Source organism: Camelus dromedarius, chromosome 12, assembly GCF_036321535.1.
Source record: "Camelus dromedarius isolate mCamDro1 chromosome 12, mCamDro1.pat, whole genome shotgun sequence".
NCBI lineage: Eukaryota > Metazoa > Chordata > Mammalia > Artiodactyla > Camelidae > Camelus > Camelus dromedarius.
Window position 1 is genome coordinate 4,220,448 of NC_087447.1, and position 17,358 is coordinate 4,237,805.

The 17,358-nt window shown below is 53.0% G+C and overlaps 1 protein-coding gene across 1 annotated transcript; it reads left to right on the plus strand.

Annotated features, from left to right (window-relative positions):
- Positions 1–904: 904 nt before the first annotated feature.
- Positions 905–2,668, plus strand: LOC105104395 (uncharacterized). The gene is made up of 3 exons (XM_064491850.1): positions 905–960; positions 1,055–1,528; positions 1,736–2,668. Exons 1-3 carry the CDS (start codon positions 905–907, stop codon positions 2,196–2,198), a joined length of 993 nt encoding a protein of 330 aa, XP_064347920.1. The 3' UTR covers positions 2,199–2,668.
- Positions 2,669–17,358: the final 14,690 nt, after the last annotated feature.

The following is a 17,358-nucleotide window of genomic DNA, read 5'->3' on the forward strand; positions in this document are numbered from 1 at the left end:
GTTGGTATGATTACACTGGACACACCAGATAATCCAGGATAATCTCCTTATTTTAAGATCAGCTGATTAGTAACCCTACTTACATCTGCAAAATCTGTTTTGCCATCTAACCAACTGTAACCACAGCCGTGTGGTATAGGGGAGGCCATAGGGGCCAAAATTCTGCCTCCTACGGAGCTCTTAAAAATCAGTAAGATAAACACACTACTATATACAACACGTACACACTGCTACATACAAAATTGATAGGCAACAAGGTCCTACTATATAGCTCAGGGGATTGTATTAAATATATTGTAATAACCTATAATGGAAAAGAATCTAGGGGAAGGTGTAGCTCAAGTGGTAGTGTGTGCTTAGCATGCACAAGGCTGGGTTCAATCCCCAAGACCTTCCCTAAAAATAAATAAATCTAATTACCTCCCCCACAAAAAAAAATCTGAAAAATAATATATATGTATATTATAATTGAATCACTTTGCTATACACTTGAAACTAACACAACACTGTAAATCATCTATACTTCAATTTAAAAAATAAATACATAATAAAAACATTTTTTAAATCAGTAAGAAAAAGATTAAATTCCCCATAGGTGGGAAAGGGACAAAGAACAAGAACCAGATTACAAGGGGGCCAGAGTGGCCCAGCTGCAGGCTGGGATCAGCCCTTCCCCCCTCCCCTGGTGCCTGGAGAAGTGACATCACTCTAACTCCAGAGCCAAGTTGGGGGAACTATTTCCTAGAACCTGGCTGGCTTCCCCTCCCCCAGCCCAACTGATGGTCAGCCCCGGTCATCAGGGACCTGTTTACCTGGAGACAGAACACCCCGCAGGGTTCTGAGCAGTCAGTTGTGGCCCAGAGGACCCTGGCCTCAGAGGCAGAGCTGTGGGGCCCTGGCAGCCATGGAGGGCCTGCCACCTGTCCCCAGGCCCGCATCCCCCCTGAAGCTGGAGCACCTGTGGGGCGCTCTGCTGCTGGTTTGGGAAAGCCTGACCCTTCTGTTTCCCTGGGGGACCCTGGTATGTGTGGCAGGGCTGGTCTTGACAGTAAAGAAATGGCACACTTCCCGAAGGAGAAGGATGCTCTTCCCGCGATGAAGCCTGTGGACAAGAGACTGAGACCGGGGGACCCACGACCCAAGCCGATGGAGCCAGCAGGCTGCCCGGCGGGGAAGCCAGTCCTCCCCTCTTACAAACTTTATGCACGTCGGCTCTGAACACAAGCCTGAGCAGGTCGGCCTTTCAGGGCACCGTGGACTTCCTAGAAAAGGCTCACAGGAGCCTGCCTTCTCAGCTCTCCAAAGTGACCGATGAGAGACACCAAGCCTCCAGCCACCAGAGAGCACTGGGGAGCAGCTTCAGCAGAGAGGGAAGGAGGACCTGCAGGAAAACCCTCTTTCTCCAGAAAGTCCAGAGCTGCTGGCCTGGGAAATCGGGAGATGGAAGCAGCAAGTCCAGGAGAAGGAGGAAGAGAAAGAAAGACTGGTGGAGGCAGACGCCCAAAGGGAGTGGGCCCTGCAGGACAAGGTCGGCCAGCTGGAGTCCCTTGCTGAGCGCCCACTGAGGGCCGCCCCATGGCCCGGGCCCGGGCCCAGGCCTCTGGGAGATGGCGGGGGGGACGGCAGTGCCAAAGGCCAGCGGGGCGCAGGGGGGCATCACAGGGCCCCCCATCCGTCCCTCGTCCAGAAGGTGACCTGAAGCAGGTCCCGGGTGACATCACAGTGTCCCGTCCAGGTCCTGGGCTGGAACCTCAAGGAAGAGCCAGACCAGTGGGGGAAGAAAAGCAGATGACTCAAGAGCTGACCGGACACATAGCCAGCGTGCAGGCGGAGGAGGCAGGTCTGCGGCGGGAGAAGGCCCGGCTCCACAGCGAGACCCAGCAGCTGCGCCAGAGGCTCCAGATGCTTCCCGGAGTCCACGTGGATCACCTGACGCAGCTTCAGGAGAAGTGGTGCAAGGAGGAAGCATCCTGCTCAGAGCTGGAGAGGAAGCTGGCCGCCGCAAGGGGACAGACGACCTCCACACAGCAGATCCGCGGCGTCTACCAAGAGGTGGCCGAGGCCCAGGGCCAGCACTGGAGGAAAACCGTGCCCACCAGCAGAAGGAGGTCCTCTTTGTGGAGAAGAGAGCCCAGGAGAGCTGGATGGGGGCCGCGGGGATGGAGAGAAAGCCCCAGGAGCTCAGGGAAGACAACTAGTGCCACAGGCAGGCGCTGCAGGTCCAGGGTGACCCCCAGCCCTTCCGACGGGGCCCTAGTGCTCTGCTAACCTGGCAGCTGCCCCCAGGGACCTGGAGGTGGGGCTCCCCAGGCATCAGGCCCCCAGCAAGGAGGAGAGTCTCCCCATGAGGGTTCAGGGCTCCAGGCTCACCTGCAGGGGTGACTCATCTCCCAGCACCCGGGTCTGACCCCCACAGCCACCGCACCACGTCCACACGTGTGTCTGGGGAGGACACGTCCTTCCAGCTCTCCCTAGTTTGTCCTGGTTCCACATCGATGCCACAGTGACTCCTGGTAGTAGAGCATTGTAACTCGGCGGCAGCAGTATTTAAACATGAACTCGTTGATGTACTCTCGTAATTACCTAATTTCCCCGTTGAAATCGTTAGGAATATAGTCTATAGTGTTGTATTTTGGTTGAAATTAAATGCCAACTCTGATCTAAAGCATCCTCTAAGTTTGTCCTGGTAGAGATGTTTGAGACAATGAGAATTCTCTGTACATTAGGCTACTATTTACAATGTGGAAGTAACTGCTGGATATTGACCTGAATGAATTCTGGTTAGTTTGAAAACCTAAGCAAAAAAGCAAGCAAGGAAGGAAGGAAGGAAGAAAGGAAGGAATGAAGGAAGGAACGAAGGAAGGAAAAAAAGAAACTGAACCAAAAAAACTTAAGCAAGACAACCCCATTCAAACTACTTATTATCTGTATTAGCTTAGTCTTAATTTATAGTTTTTCCTAAGTGCATGAGTAATTCAGTACTAAATTCATAGATGAGAAAATTTGAGATTTTGCGACCTCTATTTCCTGTTTTGTAACTTCTGCTTCACCTTCTTGTTTTAAGATAGTGTTTGTCATTTAGCATTTCTAAATATATGCAGCCAGAATAAAAACGTTTTCTTTTGATGCCAAACACACACACACACACCCCAAGGCAGATACTAGACAATTTTAGTTGTTTCACATACCTTAAAAATGTAAGAGAGTTGCAAATTTCTAAAAATGTTTAAAAATAAAGGTGATTGAAGAGGAAAAAAAAAAAACAGATCACAAAAGAAAAAATTTCAGTAATGAACAACTTGAAATAAAGCTCCATCTTATTCAAATACAAACATGCAAATTCAAATAACAACGACATCTTTGAGCTCATCCGTTGGCAGCTATTTAAAAGACGACACAGCTCTGGAGGGCAAGAATGTGGTCAGCGAGGACAGCGAGAAATCACAAGACGTGCTCATAGATTTGATTGGTTCTGGGTTTTGCTCTTTGGTTTTTGTTTTTAACCATCACCATGCAATTTAAAACCTGGAAAAAAGTAAGATATTTTCATTCTGAAAAAGGAAAGAATAGACGCACCCAGCTCTTTGCAAAAAATGGCGCATCCCCCGAGGGCTTGTCTTTACTACAATTAAAGAATCCCTTTGCTGTTTGTACAAACCCAAGTGGAATGCAGCGCCCTGGAGGCGTTTACGCAGACCTTGTGGTGCTGAGGCAGGTGTGGGCGCAGGTGGGCTCACAGAAGGCGCGCTCACAAAAAGGGAGACAGAAATAAGGTTTCTCAGATGCCCGAGTATTGTCCCTGGTAGGACCGAACTGTCCCTGGGGAGCAGACAGATGGTCTCTGGGCCATGTCCATTGCAAGCTTTCTGTAAGTCAGTCAGCCTCATGCTTCGGGGGTGCTTTCGGTGGGAGGGTGGGGAGAAAGGGCTGGGGGCTGTCTGGGCAGCCTGGCGGTCCCGTCCCGAGTGTGGGTCTCCTGGGCCTGGGGGCACTGGCTGAGGGGGACTGGGCCAAGGAGCCAGCTGTCCCACCTGGGAGAGAAACCAGAGGGAGAAACCAGAGCCCAGCCTGTCCCCAGTCCCCAGTGGGACCTTGGGCAGGTCACAGCCCCTCTGCGTGCCTCAGTTTCCTCTTCTGTGAAGTGGGATCATAAAAAACCCAAGATCGCTGTGAGGCACTTGCCTAGTGCCTAGTGGCAATGTAACCTCAGCTGGGGTCCAGCCCTCGGCTCGAGTTGCCTCCCCCAGGTCCAGCCACTCTGTGAGGTCAACCAGGAGCCATTACTTAGCCAGCCCTGCCCAAAAAATATTTATTGAGCACCTGCTACATGCCAGACATCAGTCTGGGTGCTGCGGGACAGCAGCGAACAAAACCGGATTTGGGACACCGGCATTCTGGCTCTGCCAGCCCGCTGTGCGTCCCTGGGCACGTCACGGCCCTCTCTGAGCCTGCTTCCTGTCCAAAGTAGGGAGAGAATTACACCAGCTTCACAAGCCTTTTGAGAGGGTCCAAGCAAGGTGACATGTGTCAAGCACTGGGCAGAGGGAGGCACCCAGTGGTAGGGGGCATCCTTCCATCAGGAACAGCCTGAGTGCCAGTCCCGCCCTGTCTGCCCTCCAGCCCACCCTCAGAGCCCCATGTCTGTCTGGTCCAGTGGACGAGACCGAGGGAACTGGGAGAAAGGATGCTGTGACTGCATTTCCCAGGCTTTGGAGGGAGGGACGCAGATTCAGTGGGCTCCAGCCACACCCCGTAAAAGGCTGGGCAGGCCTGCAGGGCCCTGCTTTTAGGGATGGGGAAACTGAGGCCAGAGGCAGGAAGTGCTCTGCCAAGGTCCCACCTTGTTTGGGGCTGAGGCTAGGTGAGGTCGCCAGGCCTCCTACCAGCTCTGTCCAGGGGGCTTTCTGGAGCCCCAGACTGGGGAGCAGTCCTGCAGGAAACCCCGGGTGTGACAGCGACATCATCTGACACCCCTACCCCTACCTCCCTCTCTCCTTCCTCTTCCTTCCCCAGTCCCTGCCATCCCTCCTCCTCAGCCCAGAGAAGGGTGATGACTCTGCCACAGCCAGAAGCTTCCCTAGGAGGGTTTCCTGATCCTCAGTCTCCTCAACCCACTGGACACTGGACTACAGCAGAGAGTCCCCAGAGCCATTCCTCCCCAGATGGGGATGCTGGGCACATTGAGGCCGTGATGTGGGGAGGAGCCAGGGAGGGGCAGCAAGCAAAGGGAGGCAGGAGGGCGAAACCTGAACGATCTTTATGTGGTGCAGCCCCCACCCCCTCAGCAGAACAGAACTCAGCCTGGAAAGAGGAAGGCTTCGCCGCACCTTGAGGACAGTGGCCCGCAGACATAATCCAGAATTACCCGTAATGCTGAGCACACCTGCTGCAGCGTCTATCACCATCCTGTCAATATCGCTGCGATCACCAGACTTGGGTCATCGTCTGAAGTCCCGATTTTTTCCCATCCCTCCCCCGTCTTAGAGATCTCTTCAGATTACTTTTCCCTACTTAGTGCGACCGCAAGCAGTAACTGTCACAAATCCAGTTTCACGTGCTACGTTTTTCCTAAGACACATTAAACTCCATATGTGTATGGGTTATCTATGGCTGCGTAACAAAGAACCCCAGAAAGTCATGGTTTAAGACAACGTTTGTTGTCTGGAACCTGGATGCAGCTCAGCTGGATGTCTCTCTTTCCCAGGCTACACTCAAGCTGGGGTGGAGACTGCAGACGCCTCCGGGGCCAGGTTCACTCAGCAGCTCTGGGCTGGATTCAGGTCCTCACGGGCTGCTGGACTGAGAGCCTCGGTTCCCTGCCACGTGGTCTCTCCCTAGGACACCTCACGACAGGCAGCCAGCTTCATCAGAATGAGCAGGTGAGAAAGACCTGAGAGAGACAGAGGACTAGCACAATGGAAGTCACGGTCCTCTAGGACGTGATCCCAGAAGCCACATCCATCATTCTGGCTATGATCTTTAAGTTAGAATGAGTCACCAGATCCAGCCCAGCCTCAAGGGGTGGGGAGCATAGCAGGGCGAGAACTCCAGGAGGCGGACCCTTGCGGGGCATGTTAGAAGGCTGCCTGCCACAACAGTGGTGAGAAAGATTCTGTTTTCCTGTTAAGTTCTATGTCTCTAAGATCTCTCCCACACCACAATCCTCACCACCTGGTTCTCACAGCCGCCCTGTGAGCCGAGACAGCTGTCGCTGTCCCAGGGAGCGGGGATGAGGAAACGGAGGCCGGAGGGCTCCATGACGGTCCTCCCAAGGTTGCACCACCCGTGCGCCAAGTCCAGGAGCACAGGACCCACTCTGGGTGGGAAGCAGGGACAGGCTGCCCGGGGCCGGGCGGTGGCGGGGTGGGTAAGAGGGAGGCCGCAGCACGTCAGGCCTGGGGAAGGGCCAGCTGGACCTTGGGTTACCCTCCAAAGCCACAAAGCACAGTCTGCCAACAGGCCAGCCCAGAGGAAGCAGTGGGGCGGTCACAGAGCCACTGGTTTGCAAAGCTGGTGAGGAAAGGTCCCCGGGACACAAACTCCGTTCCCCGGCCTGCCCCCAGGGAGAAAACAAACCTGAGAATCACAGGGGGCCAGAGCCCTCCGGTCCCCGCGGCCCCTCCCCCGACACCCAAAACGAACGAGCAATCGGCCCACCACCCGCCGCTGCGTTTCCGGCCTTTCCAGCCGTTGCCCTGGTCGTGGTGTCCCTTGGAACCTGCAGTGGAGCAAGCTGTCCTCTTGGTGGGGACACCGGCTTTGACTCGGCCCGAACGTCCTTCGTGTCATGCCAGGGCCATTGCTGGCGGCTCGCTTTGTCCAAGAGGGCTTCTCTCCCAAGATACCCGCCCGCCCGCGGGATGCACCAAACTCGGTTTGAATGTCAGAAACACAACCCCCCCCCCGGCTCCCAGCTGTGCCCCCAGCTGTGTTATTTTGGGCAAACTGCCAACTACCTCTGTGTCTCGATCCCGTGTTGTTTTATAGGAGAATAAATGGAACCTCCTTGGTGAGGGTGCTGGGGTACAGAGGAGACCCCAGGGGGGCCCAAACGTCCTTCCAGCCTGGGGCCCTGACTGTCAGAGGTCAGGCACCCTGGGCCTGTCCCCTTGGATGCTGCTTGGTCGTGTCCACTTCCTTCCCAGACACATCGGGCCAACACCCACCACGGAGCTGGGCTTTCTTTGTCACCTGCAGGAGCAGCGAGCATGTGCCCCTGGGTTATGTGCCCCTAATGCCAAAGTAGCTTTACAGTTCAACTCATTCAGTCACTCATTCATCCACGCATCTATTGAGCACCTACTGCATGCCAGCAGCTTCTGGGAGCTATTGAAAAATACAAAAGGTGATCTTTGTAACAGTTTCAAATGATTTCTAAAAGTCCATAGAAAATTTTCTTTAAATCACCTGTCTTGAAGACCTAAACAAGCAACTCTCCAATAAAGACATTCAAATGGCCAATAGGCACATGAAAAAATGCTCAGTGTCGCTATTAGAGAAATGCAGATCAAAATTACAATGAGATATCACCTCACATTGGTCAGAACTGCCCTCATTGAAAAGTCTACAAATAACACATGCTGGAGTGGGTGTGGAGCAAAGGGGACCCCTCCTACACTGTTGGTGGGAATGTAAATTGGTGCAGCCATTTTGGAAAACAGTATGGAGATTCCTCAAAAAACTGAAAATGGACTTACCGTATGATCCAGCAATCCCACTCCTGGGCATATATCTGGAGGAAACTCTATTTCAAAAAGACACATGCTCCCCAGTGTTCATAGCAGCACTATTTACAATAGCCAAGACATGGAAACAACCTAAATGTCCATCAACAGATGACTGGATAAAGAAGAGGTGGTATATTTATACAATGGAATACTACTCAGCCATAAAAAGAATAAAATAATGCCATTTGCAGCAACATAGATGGACCTAGAGATAGTCATTCTAAGTCAAGTAAGCCAGAAAGAGAAAGAAAAATACCATATGATAGCACTTATATGTGGAATCTAAAAAAAAAAGAGAAAAAGAGGATACTAATGAACTCATCTACAAAACTTGCAGACGTAGTAAACAGTCTTATAGTTACCAGGGAAAGGGGGTGGGAAGGGATAAATCTGGGAGTTTGAGATTTGCAAATGTTAGCTACTATATATAAAAGTAGGTGAAAAGATTTCTTCTGTAGAGCACAGGGAACTATATTCAATATCTTGTAATAACCTTTAGTGAAAAAGAATATGAAAATAAATATATGTGTGTATATGCATGACTGGGACATTGTGCTGTACACCAGAAACTGACACACTGTAACTGACTGTACTTCAGTTAAAAAAAAAGATTAAAAAAAAGAGTGATGCCAAATCCACAAGAAAATTTTTTTTTTAAAAAATCACCTGTCTTCCTGGTTACAAGAAAGAACCGTGGGCCTCAAACCATGCAGATCTGATTTTTTTTTTTTTTTTGCTTATCCCAGCCTGTTTTTTTTTAAATTGAAGTGTAGTCAGTTTACAATGTGAGGTCGATTTCTGCTGCACAGCATCACGTTTCAGTCATCCGTATGCATATATATATATATATATATATATATATATATATATCCATTTCCATATTCTCAGCCCTGAATTTATATCCTTCCTCTCAGCCACCTAGAGCTCCGGCAAGACCCCCACCTTGCGGGGCCTTGGTCTCTGCATCCTTAAAATGGGGATAATGACGGTGGCATTCCCACTTGCAGCGAGAAGGGACACAGGACAGGGCCTGTCCTTCCACTCCCTCCCTTCGACACCATCCCTGGAGGAAACATAACGCAGTGTTTTAAGATCACAAAGAATCCCAAGTCCTTGTCACATTCAGTCTTAAAATTAGCACCAAGATTAGTGCAGCGACAATCCTACCATTGTGCTTGGGGGAACTAAGACTCAGAGAGGCCGCATGCTCTGTCCACGGTCACACAGCAAGTGAGGGACACAGTGGACCTCAGGCCTGCCCGAGCCCAGGGAAGAGAATGTGTCAGCTGAGCCCGGGGCCAAAAGCAGGATCGTCAGTTGAACAAGTCCCTCGTCTGTGCCCCGGAGACCAACCCCTGGGAAAACCAGATACTTCCCAGGCTGGGCACAGGCTGCACGGGCTATTTTCAGTTCTCCCACACATGATACAAACAGGAATCTGGGGAGACCCAGATCATTGTCCCGTTGGGAACCGAGATGCTCAGGGTGGCTGCCAAGAGAAAGGCTGTGAGTGCCGAGGGTCGGCGGGGTGGGGGCAGGAGAGCAGAGGGCTGGAGGGATGCCTTCACGGTTGGGGTGCAGTGCTGGAGAGAAGCCCCATGGGGGGCCCGGAGCAAGGGCCTGGGAGAGGCGGGGGCGAGTCGGCCTGACTGGGAGAGGAATCCGAGGCTTTTCCAGGTCAGGCGAGCACACACACACACACACACACACTCACACACACACACACACACACACACACACACACATATGTCCTCCTGAGCTGGGAGCCTGAGACAGGGTTTGAGCAGTTTGTTTGAACTGCGAGATGTAGGTCAGGGAAGGAAGGAAGCCGTGGAAGGAGCGCTGTCAGCCAGTAGCAACAGTCCCCATGGGGACCTCAGAGAACAAACTCAGGGTGATTCCACCACCTCGGGGCGAGGAAGCAGGCGTGCTCCTAACCGCCCTGCAACGTGGCCATTGGCTCGGGCAGCTCCTAGGGTGTGAATTTCCCTGCACAGAGACGTGCAGGTCCCGGATGGGTCGGTGTCACAGCGCTACCAACCAGCATCCACGGCAACGAGGCTGTGCCAAGCTCAGACCATCCCGCACACCCCTGTTCACCCAGCACCGCCATGTGCCCAGCCCCGGCCACGCACCAAGGCACAGCCTTGAGCTCGCAGTCAGGTCTCCCCTCTCGGAGGTGGCATCTCATCAGAGAGATCAAAAATGAGACAAGCATGGTGGGGAAACAAAAATCCTACACAGGATTCGTGCACGAAGGGGCTGATGGAGGGATAAACAGAACTCTGCACATCCATCCAAAGGCATATTACTCAGCTATAAAAAGGAATGAAGTCCTAAATCTTGGCAATAATTATGCAATGCGGAAGAAGTCTGATACAGAAGGCCACGGATATATTGTATGATTTCATTCATATGAAATGTCCAGAGTAGGTAAATTCACAGAGACAGAGGCAGGTTAGCAGTTGCCAGGGTCTGGGGGGAGGTGGATGGGGAGGGACTGCTAGTGGGTAAGCGGCTTCTTCTGGGAGTGATGAAAGGGTTCTGAAATTAGAGTACTGATGCTGGTGCAATCTTGCGACTACATTAAAAATCACTGAACTGCGCCCTTTAAAAGGGTGAATCTTATGGGAAGCGAATTCATTAAATCTCAATTCTAAAAAACACGCAGAGGGGCCATCTTTAGATGAGACGGTCAGGGAGGGCCTCCTGGAGGAGGTGATGTTTTAGCCGAGGTCTGAAGGACGATGGGGAGTTGGCCACAGGGCAGGCAGGAGGGGGCGTGGTGTGTAGAGCGAGTGACAGCGGGCTGAGGACAGTGAGCTTGAGGGGAGGGGGCCAAGGCAGAGCTGGGGGGCCGCAGCAGCCCCTGTATGGCTTCGCATCCATGCTGAGGGGGTAGCTTATTCTGAGAGCAATGGGAAGTCGGCTGGAGGGTCTCCAGCACAGGAGAGAGACGGGATGGGAATTATGCTTTAAAGTGTGGTGGTGGGTGGAGAGGAATGGATTAGAGGGGCAGGAGGCAGACCCCCCCCCCCCAGGAGACCAGTTGCCCCCTGGGAATCACTTGGGACTGGGGCTTACCTGGTACCAATGTGTTCTCACCCTCCTGCCTTAAGGAGGGGCCGTAGGTGGGGTCACCTAGCTCTGGCTGGCCACTTGCATCCAGTGGTGTCTTAAAGGCACCCTTGCCCTCAGGTGATGCGTTTCAGGCTAGGAGAGAAAAGGCCGCAGCACCGAACAGGGGCTCAGGGGGAGGCTGCCTGGCAGGGGCTGGGGGGAAGGTGGGCAGGGAAGGTGGTCTGCAGGTGAGTGAGAGACAGCAGGACAGGGACCCTGGGACCGCCTGGGAAGCAGCCCAGACTTTGAGCTTGCTGCCAGGCCAGCTGCCCAGGCTCCTCAGTGGGGCACCAGCCCAAAGGGCAGAGGCCACCAGGACCAGGAAACCTGGAAGGGGAGGCCCCTTGTGGGTGGACTTGAGGCCGAGGAGGGGCTGGTGGTCATCCAGGTTGGGGAGGGCAGGTCCTGCCTCAGCCTGCCGGGGAGCCAAGCCAGGCTAGGGGACCTCGCAAGTCACGGTCAAGAACTGTTCTGAGAGCGGAGGGAAAGTCCCCACCCAACTCAGACGGCTAATGGACCACGTGGGCTCCTCAGGAAGCCGGCAACTTCCCAGGAGCTGGAACTGGGGAATCTTCTCAAAGAACAATGCCTAGGGAACAACACTGCTCTTCAGAGCTGGCTGAGGGAGCCACACCGGACACGTGCATCCCGCATCAAGCGTTCCTGTGTGCCAGGTCCTAGCTGGCCATCATGGGAAGGCTTCCTGGAGGAGGTGACCTTTGAACTGGGCCCTGAAGGGTGGTGGGAGTTTTCCAAGGAATAGCAGGTAGAGAGAACCCATGAGCACAGACCTAGAGGTTGGAAAGGGCCTGCAGCAACCTGGGAACTGAGCCTGGGGCAGCGGGTGGAAAGCTGGGGGGACTCCTCTGGGAGGGGTATGGCCCTAGGATCTCTCTGCCAGGAGCCCCTCAAGCTAGGCCAACCTAGGATGGGCCAGCTACTCCCTAACTGGTTAGATTCCTTTGACTCTCCCAGCTTCTGGGCAGAGTGTTTGCCTGGTTCCATCCCTGACAGGTCCTTCCCCAGGTGAGACTGCCGACGGCGTGGGGGACGACAGGGTGACAGAACCGCACATTTCTGCAAGGAGGGACTCTGACACAGTTCAGAGCCAGACAGGAGTGCATCACCGAGGCGGTGGCTCCCACCATCTCAGGGAAAGACCACTTTGCAGACCCCCTGGTAGGGAATCCCACTGCAGAAAGAGGCCTCAAAGACATGCAGGCACCCCCTCTGTGTAGTCAGGGAAGCCACAAGCACATAGGGCGGAAGGCTGCACGCAGCCCCAGGACCGGACCCAAGGCTCAGCAAACTGCCTGCACTGGAATTCAGCCCCACACACCTCTCAGCCAGGACACACAACCCAACGACGGTGCGCACGCACGGCGGCCCTGCCTGCAGCTCTCCCGCATAGCTCTGCGGTCCCGCGACGCGGCCTGGAAAGGCCCAGATCCCCACGCCTGCCATGCCCTGCTCTGTGCTACTGCTTGTTTCTGTTGCAGAACAGCTCACCTCGAGCTGCCATCAACCCCTGGACTTTCAGAATGGATGCTTCTGCTACTATTTATTTATTCATTTTGTTTTTTTTTTAATTGAAGTGTAGTCAGTTTAGAATGCTGTGTTAGTTTCTGGTGTACAGTATAGTGATTCAGTAATGCATATATATATATATATTCCTTTTCACATTCTTTTTCATTATAGGCCATTACAAGTCATTGAATATAGTTCCCTGTGCTGTACAGTAGGACCTTGTTGTTTATCTATTTTATCCCTCCACCCCTTCTCCTTTCCCCATCTGGTAACCCCAAGTTTGTTTGTTTGTTTTTTAACACTGTTCTCATACCCATATTGAAATAGACTTTGAAGTGCCTTCTTTCCTCCTTTCTTTCTTCTTTTATTGGGGGGGATTATTAGGTTAATTTATTTTGACAGAGGCACTGGGGATTGAACCCAGGACCTCACGCATGCTAAGCACGTGCTCTACCCCTGAGCTATACCCTCCCCTCCAGGTTTGTTTTCTATGAGTCTGCTTCTGTTTTGTAAATAAGTTCATTTGTCTCATTTTTTAGATTCCACATATAAGTGACATCTTAGCGTACTTTCTTTCTCTTTCTGGCTAACTTCATGATGTATGATAATCTCTAGGTCCATCCATGTTGCTCCAAATGGCATTATTTCATACTTTTTTATGGCTGAGTAGTGTTCCATTGTGTATATATATATACATCACATCTTCTTTATCTAGTCATCTGTTGATGGACATTTAGGTTGCTTCCATGTCTTGACTACTGTAAATAGTGCTGCTCTGAATATTGGTGTGAAGGAATCTTTTCAAACTAGAGTTTCCTCTGGATATATCCCCAGGAATGGGATTGCTGGATCATAGGGTGCTTCTGCTACTATTTAACTCTACTTCAAGTGAAGGCAGTTTTGGGAAGATGGGCAAGTCAGTGGGGCCCTGATGGTCCGGAGAACTGAGGACCGCCCAGCCGCCAGCAGTTTCCACTGCAAAGTATGGTGGTTCCATCAGACAGCAGAAGCTAGTAACTGGGAGGGACATGCGGGTTTCCATCTGTAGTGGGTGCAAGGGGACAGCAGTAGGGTCACACAGTGCTGGGGGCAGTCTGGGCCCCCGATCCCGTGACAAAGTTGCTGAAGCACCAGAAAACCTTCATTACTGCCCTTCCAAAGCCCACATCTCCTGTAGCCACCGAGCTGACGTTTTAGAAATCAAAGCCCAACTCTGACCCTGGGGGTCAGCACAGCCATTTGAACTCGTGGCCACACGGGTTCCCTCAGTTGAAGTTGGGACATCGATTGGGAAAGAGGGGAACCCTGAACATTGGAACAGATCCCATCTGGAAATACTGCCAGGCGGCTGAACCTCCAAATTCCACAGAACTCTCCTGCCTGGAGAAGCCGCCCCCGGGCCCCGCTCTGAGGGGTCAGCTTGAAGGAGCTGGGATAATCACTCGTAAGGGAGATGCTTCCTCAAGGGGCCAGTACTCCTCTTGCTTCTGGATCTAAACTCAAGCCACAGGGGCAGGGGTTATAAAATCTGACCCAGGAAGATGCACTGTACACAGCAAAAGAACTAACAGGCACCTCCGGCTTGCAGTGGCAGAAAGCCAGGCTCCGTATGCGCAAGGCCCTGCGGGCGTTACACCGGGTAGAAGGAATGCAATACTGGGTCAGCTTCACTTTGATGTGGGCGCCCGCACCTGTCCTAGACTCAGTGTATTAACCCAGAGCTGGGAGAAGCGCTTAACAGAATGCTCGTTTCATTGACTGAAATCTGGACCCAGTGGTAGCCCTTTTTTTTAAGTCAAAATTTAACTTTTTTTTTAATTGAGTGGAACTTTCTTTCAATTCTATAGCGCTTTACAATTTCCAAAGTTTCACACACATGACTTCACATCATCCCATAATAGCCTCCCCCCACCCTCTCCTGCCCCTCCCCCACCCCTCCCCCACCCCTCTCCTGCCCCTCCCTCTCCCCTCTCTCCGCTGGGAACCACTGGTTTGTTCTCTGCCTGTGAGCCTGCTTCTTTCTTGTCTTATTCCCTAGTTGGCTGTATTTTTTGGATTCCATGTTGAGTCCATCCAAGTTGCTGCAAGTGGCAAAATGTCCTTTTTCACAGCCGAGTAGGATTGCATTGTTTATGTAGACCACAGCTTCTTTACCTGTTGGTGGACACTTAGGTTGCTTCCATAACTCGGCAAATGTAAGTAATGCTGCTATGAACATTGGGGTGCGTGTATCTTTTCAAATTAGTGGGATTTTTTTTCCCAGTATATACCCAAGAGTGGAATTGCCAGGACATAGGGTAGCTCTGGTTTTCATTTTTTGAGAAACCTCCATGCTGTTTTCCACAGTGGCTGCACCAACTCACATTCAGTGGTGGCCCATCTTAAACAGAGGTGAGGTTCCGGGACTTCCCGGGTGTGCTATAGAGAACGGTTTTTCAACTTCGGCACTATTGGTATTTGGGGCCAGACGACTCTTTGTTGCAGAGGTTATTGTGGGGCTTAGCAGCATCCCTGGTCCATGAGGTGCTAATAGCACACCCCTCCCGGTTGTAACAACCAAAAGGTCTCCAAACATTGCTAAATGTCCCCATGTCGGCTGGGGGTGGGAAGCAAAATCCTTCCCGGTTGAGAACTACCGCTGTAGAGACAGTCCCCAAAGCCCTGGGGAAACGGGACTGTGGAGCGCATTCATTACACACAGCCTGCTCGCCCACGCCCTGTCCACGCCCCCGGAAGGGCCCTTCACCAAAGCTTCGAGAAATACATTGAGAAGAGGAACCCAGCATGTGGCTGTTCTCTGTGGACCGGGAGTGACTTTGGGAGATGCTGCCACTGAAATGAACTTCCTGAATTCAGTGAGGATGAAGGCCTCCCAGTGCAGCAGGGCCGAGGAGACGGGGAGGGTGTAGCCACCATGATGGAAACGTGATAATCAGAGTAACGTGACCCACAGAGGTCCTTGGCCGTGGCTCATGGATCACGAAGTGCCTGGGACTGAAATGCTTGGTTTGACCATATGAAATTGCTGATAGGCGACCATTGTTGACCTGAACGACCATGAAACAGGGTTCAATCTAATCAATGAGCAGCATCCTGGGGTCTTACTTGACTGGAGTAAGAAAAACAGCTCTGGAGCTGGTGCACAGGACAACCTACTGACCCACTGCACTGACGACATCACGCAGGTGGGCCCCGACCAGCCAGACGCACAAATGCTCTAGAAATCTTGACTCACACGTGTCAGCCGGTAGGAGGTGATCCCCACAAAATGCATTGAAATTTCTAGAGACACAGTGACCTGGGGCATATTGAGAGAGCCCCACCAAGAGGAAGCACAAGTTGTCAGACCAGCCAGCTCCTGGGAGGCACCACGACACCTGGGGGGCCTCTTTAGATTGTGGACGCAACGTTTATTCCCTGAGGTGTGCTCCTCCGACTGGCTTACCTGTGAGGCTGCCAGGTGTGGGCAGGACCCGGTACGAGAAGGCTCGGAGATGCGTCCAGGCTGCAGGCCCTGGCTCAGAGGACGCAGCTAGAGGTAGCTGTAGTTCTTATGATCATCACTGCACGGGCCCCCAGAGGAGAGGGACAAAGTGCATCAGAGAGGTGAGAACAGGACATGGAGGGTGAGATCCTGAGCCCAGAGGAGGTGTTCAGAGCTGCCCAGCTCTGCATCCCCTCAGCCTCATCCAGCCCCTCATTTGCCTGTGCAGCCAGCCGCCTGCCTCAGGGCCTTTGCTCATGCAGTTTCCTCTGCTGGGGATGACTTCCTTCCTCTTCTCACCTGAGCCACTCCTGCCCAACTTTCCCCACAGGCTCCCTCATCACCTCCTCCAAGAAGCCGTCCTGATCTCCCTGGACTGCCTGGCCCTAGTGCCTTCTGTTCAGATGCAGTTTTACATGTGTCCGGGTCATCTGATTCCAGCCTTGCCTACCATCTTCCCGAGGGCAGAGACCTCATCTGTTGATTCATCAGCCCGGAGCACAGTGCCCGGCACCTGGCCGGTGCTCAGTGACCATCCACAGTGTGTGCGGTGATGCCTGGGAGGCTGTGAGCGCTCCCTCCTGGCTTGGAGGGACCAACCCACCACATAGCAAGCAGCTCGGCAACAAGGGGCCACAGAAGGGCCCGGCACAATCCTCCTGCCCGCAGGGACCCCCCAGCAGAGGAGTCCAGGCCTGCACCCTTGTAGGACGCGTGGGGTGGACCACAGAGTCCACCTGTGAGGCCCATGACAGGAGACCATGAAGAATAAAGTTCCCTTCTACTGGAGGGGTGGAGGATGGCACCTGATGGCTGGGTGGTGACTGTTCAGAGCAAGAGGACAGAACATGAGGATCTCCAGGGCAGGGATGGCATCTCGGTCGCCACATGGCCAGCCCTGGGCTGGCCACTGGAAGTAGCCCTAAGCCTCGCTGAGGGAGGGAGGGGAGGAATGACAGTGCTTCCGGGGTCACAGAGAGCTTTTCTGCCCAGGACCTGATTCCTTCCTCACGGCAACTCCATGAGTCATTCTTTTTCCCACCTGACAGTTGAGGAACCAAGGCCTAGGGTCACCCAAGATTTGAGGCAGCCACAGGGGCCCCACGTGTGGCTGGGGGTCTCCCCACTGTCCCTGCAGGAGCCCAGAGGATTCTAGGTGGCAATGGGACATGGCAAACCCAGGCACAGAGTGGCTTTCTCATTTACAAGCACCTCTCATTAGTTTTGAAAGAAACAGATTTCCAGACCAAATAAGGCGGTGGACTTCAGAGCCGCTGCCCACTTCACACAATTCCTTTTAAGAGTTCAAATGCAATTACACTTGGAACTTGCAGGGATTGGCTCCCCCCACCCCCCACCCCACCGGCCTCCAGCCTCCGCATGTAAACAAGCAGCCCAGCTGGGCCCCAGCTGGCCTGCCTGGGAGATGAGGGAGGGTCACCAGCCGCTGCCTGCCGCCTGCCCAGCCCCTCGCTCTCAGCCTTGGGCATGGCCATGAGC

What these genes read in the sequence shown, in the direction of transcription:
- LOC105104395 (XM_064491850.1), top strand. Translation starts at nt 905, where the DNA reads ATGGAGGGCCTGCCACCTGTCCCCAGGCCCGCATCCCCCCTGAAGCTG. An exon ending in CCCCTGAAGCTGGAGCACCT is followed by an intron (nt 961 to 1,054) that starts GTGGGGCGCTCT and finishes TTGACAGTAAAG; the next exon opens with AAATGGCACACTTCCCGAAG. An exon ending in AGTGGGCCCTGCAGGACAAG is followed by an intron (nt 1,529 to 1,735) that starts GTCGGCCAGCTG and finishes TGTCCCGTCCAG; the next exon opens with GTCCTGGGCTGGAACCTCAA.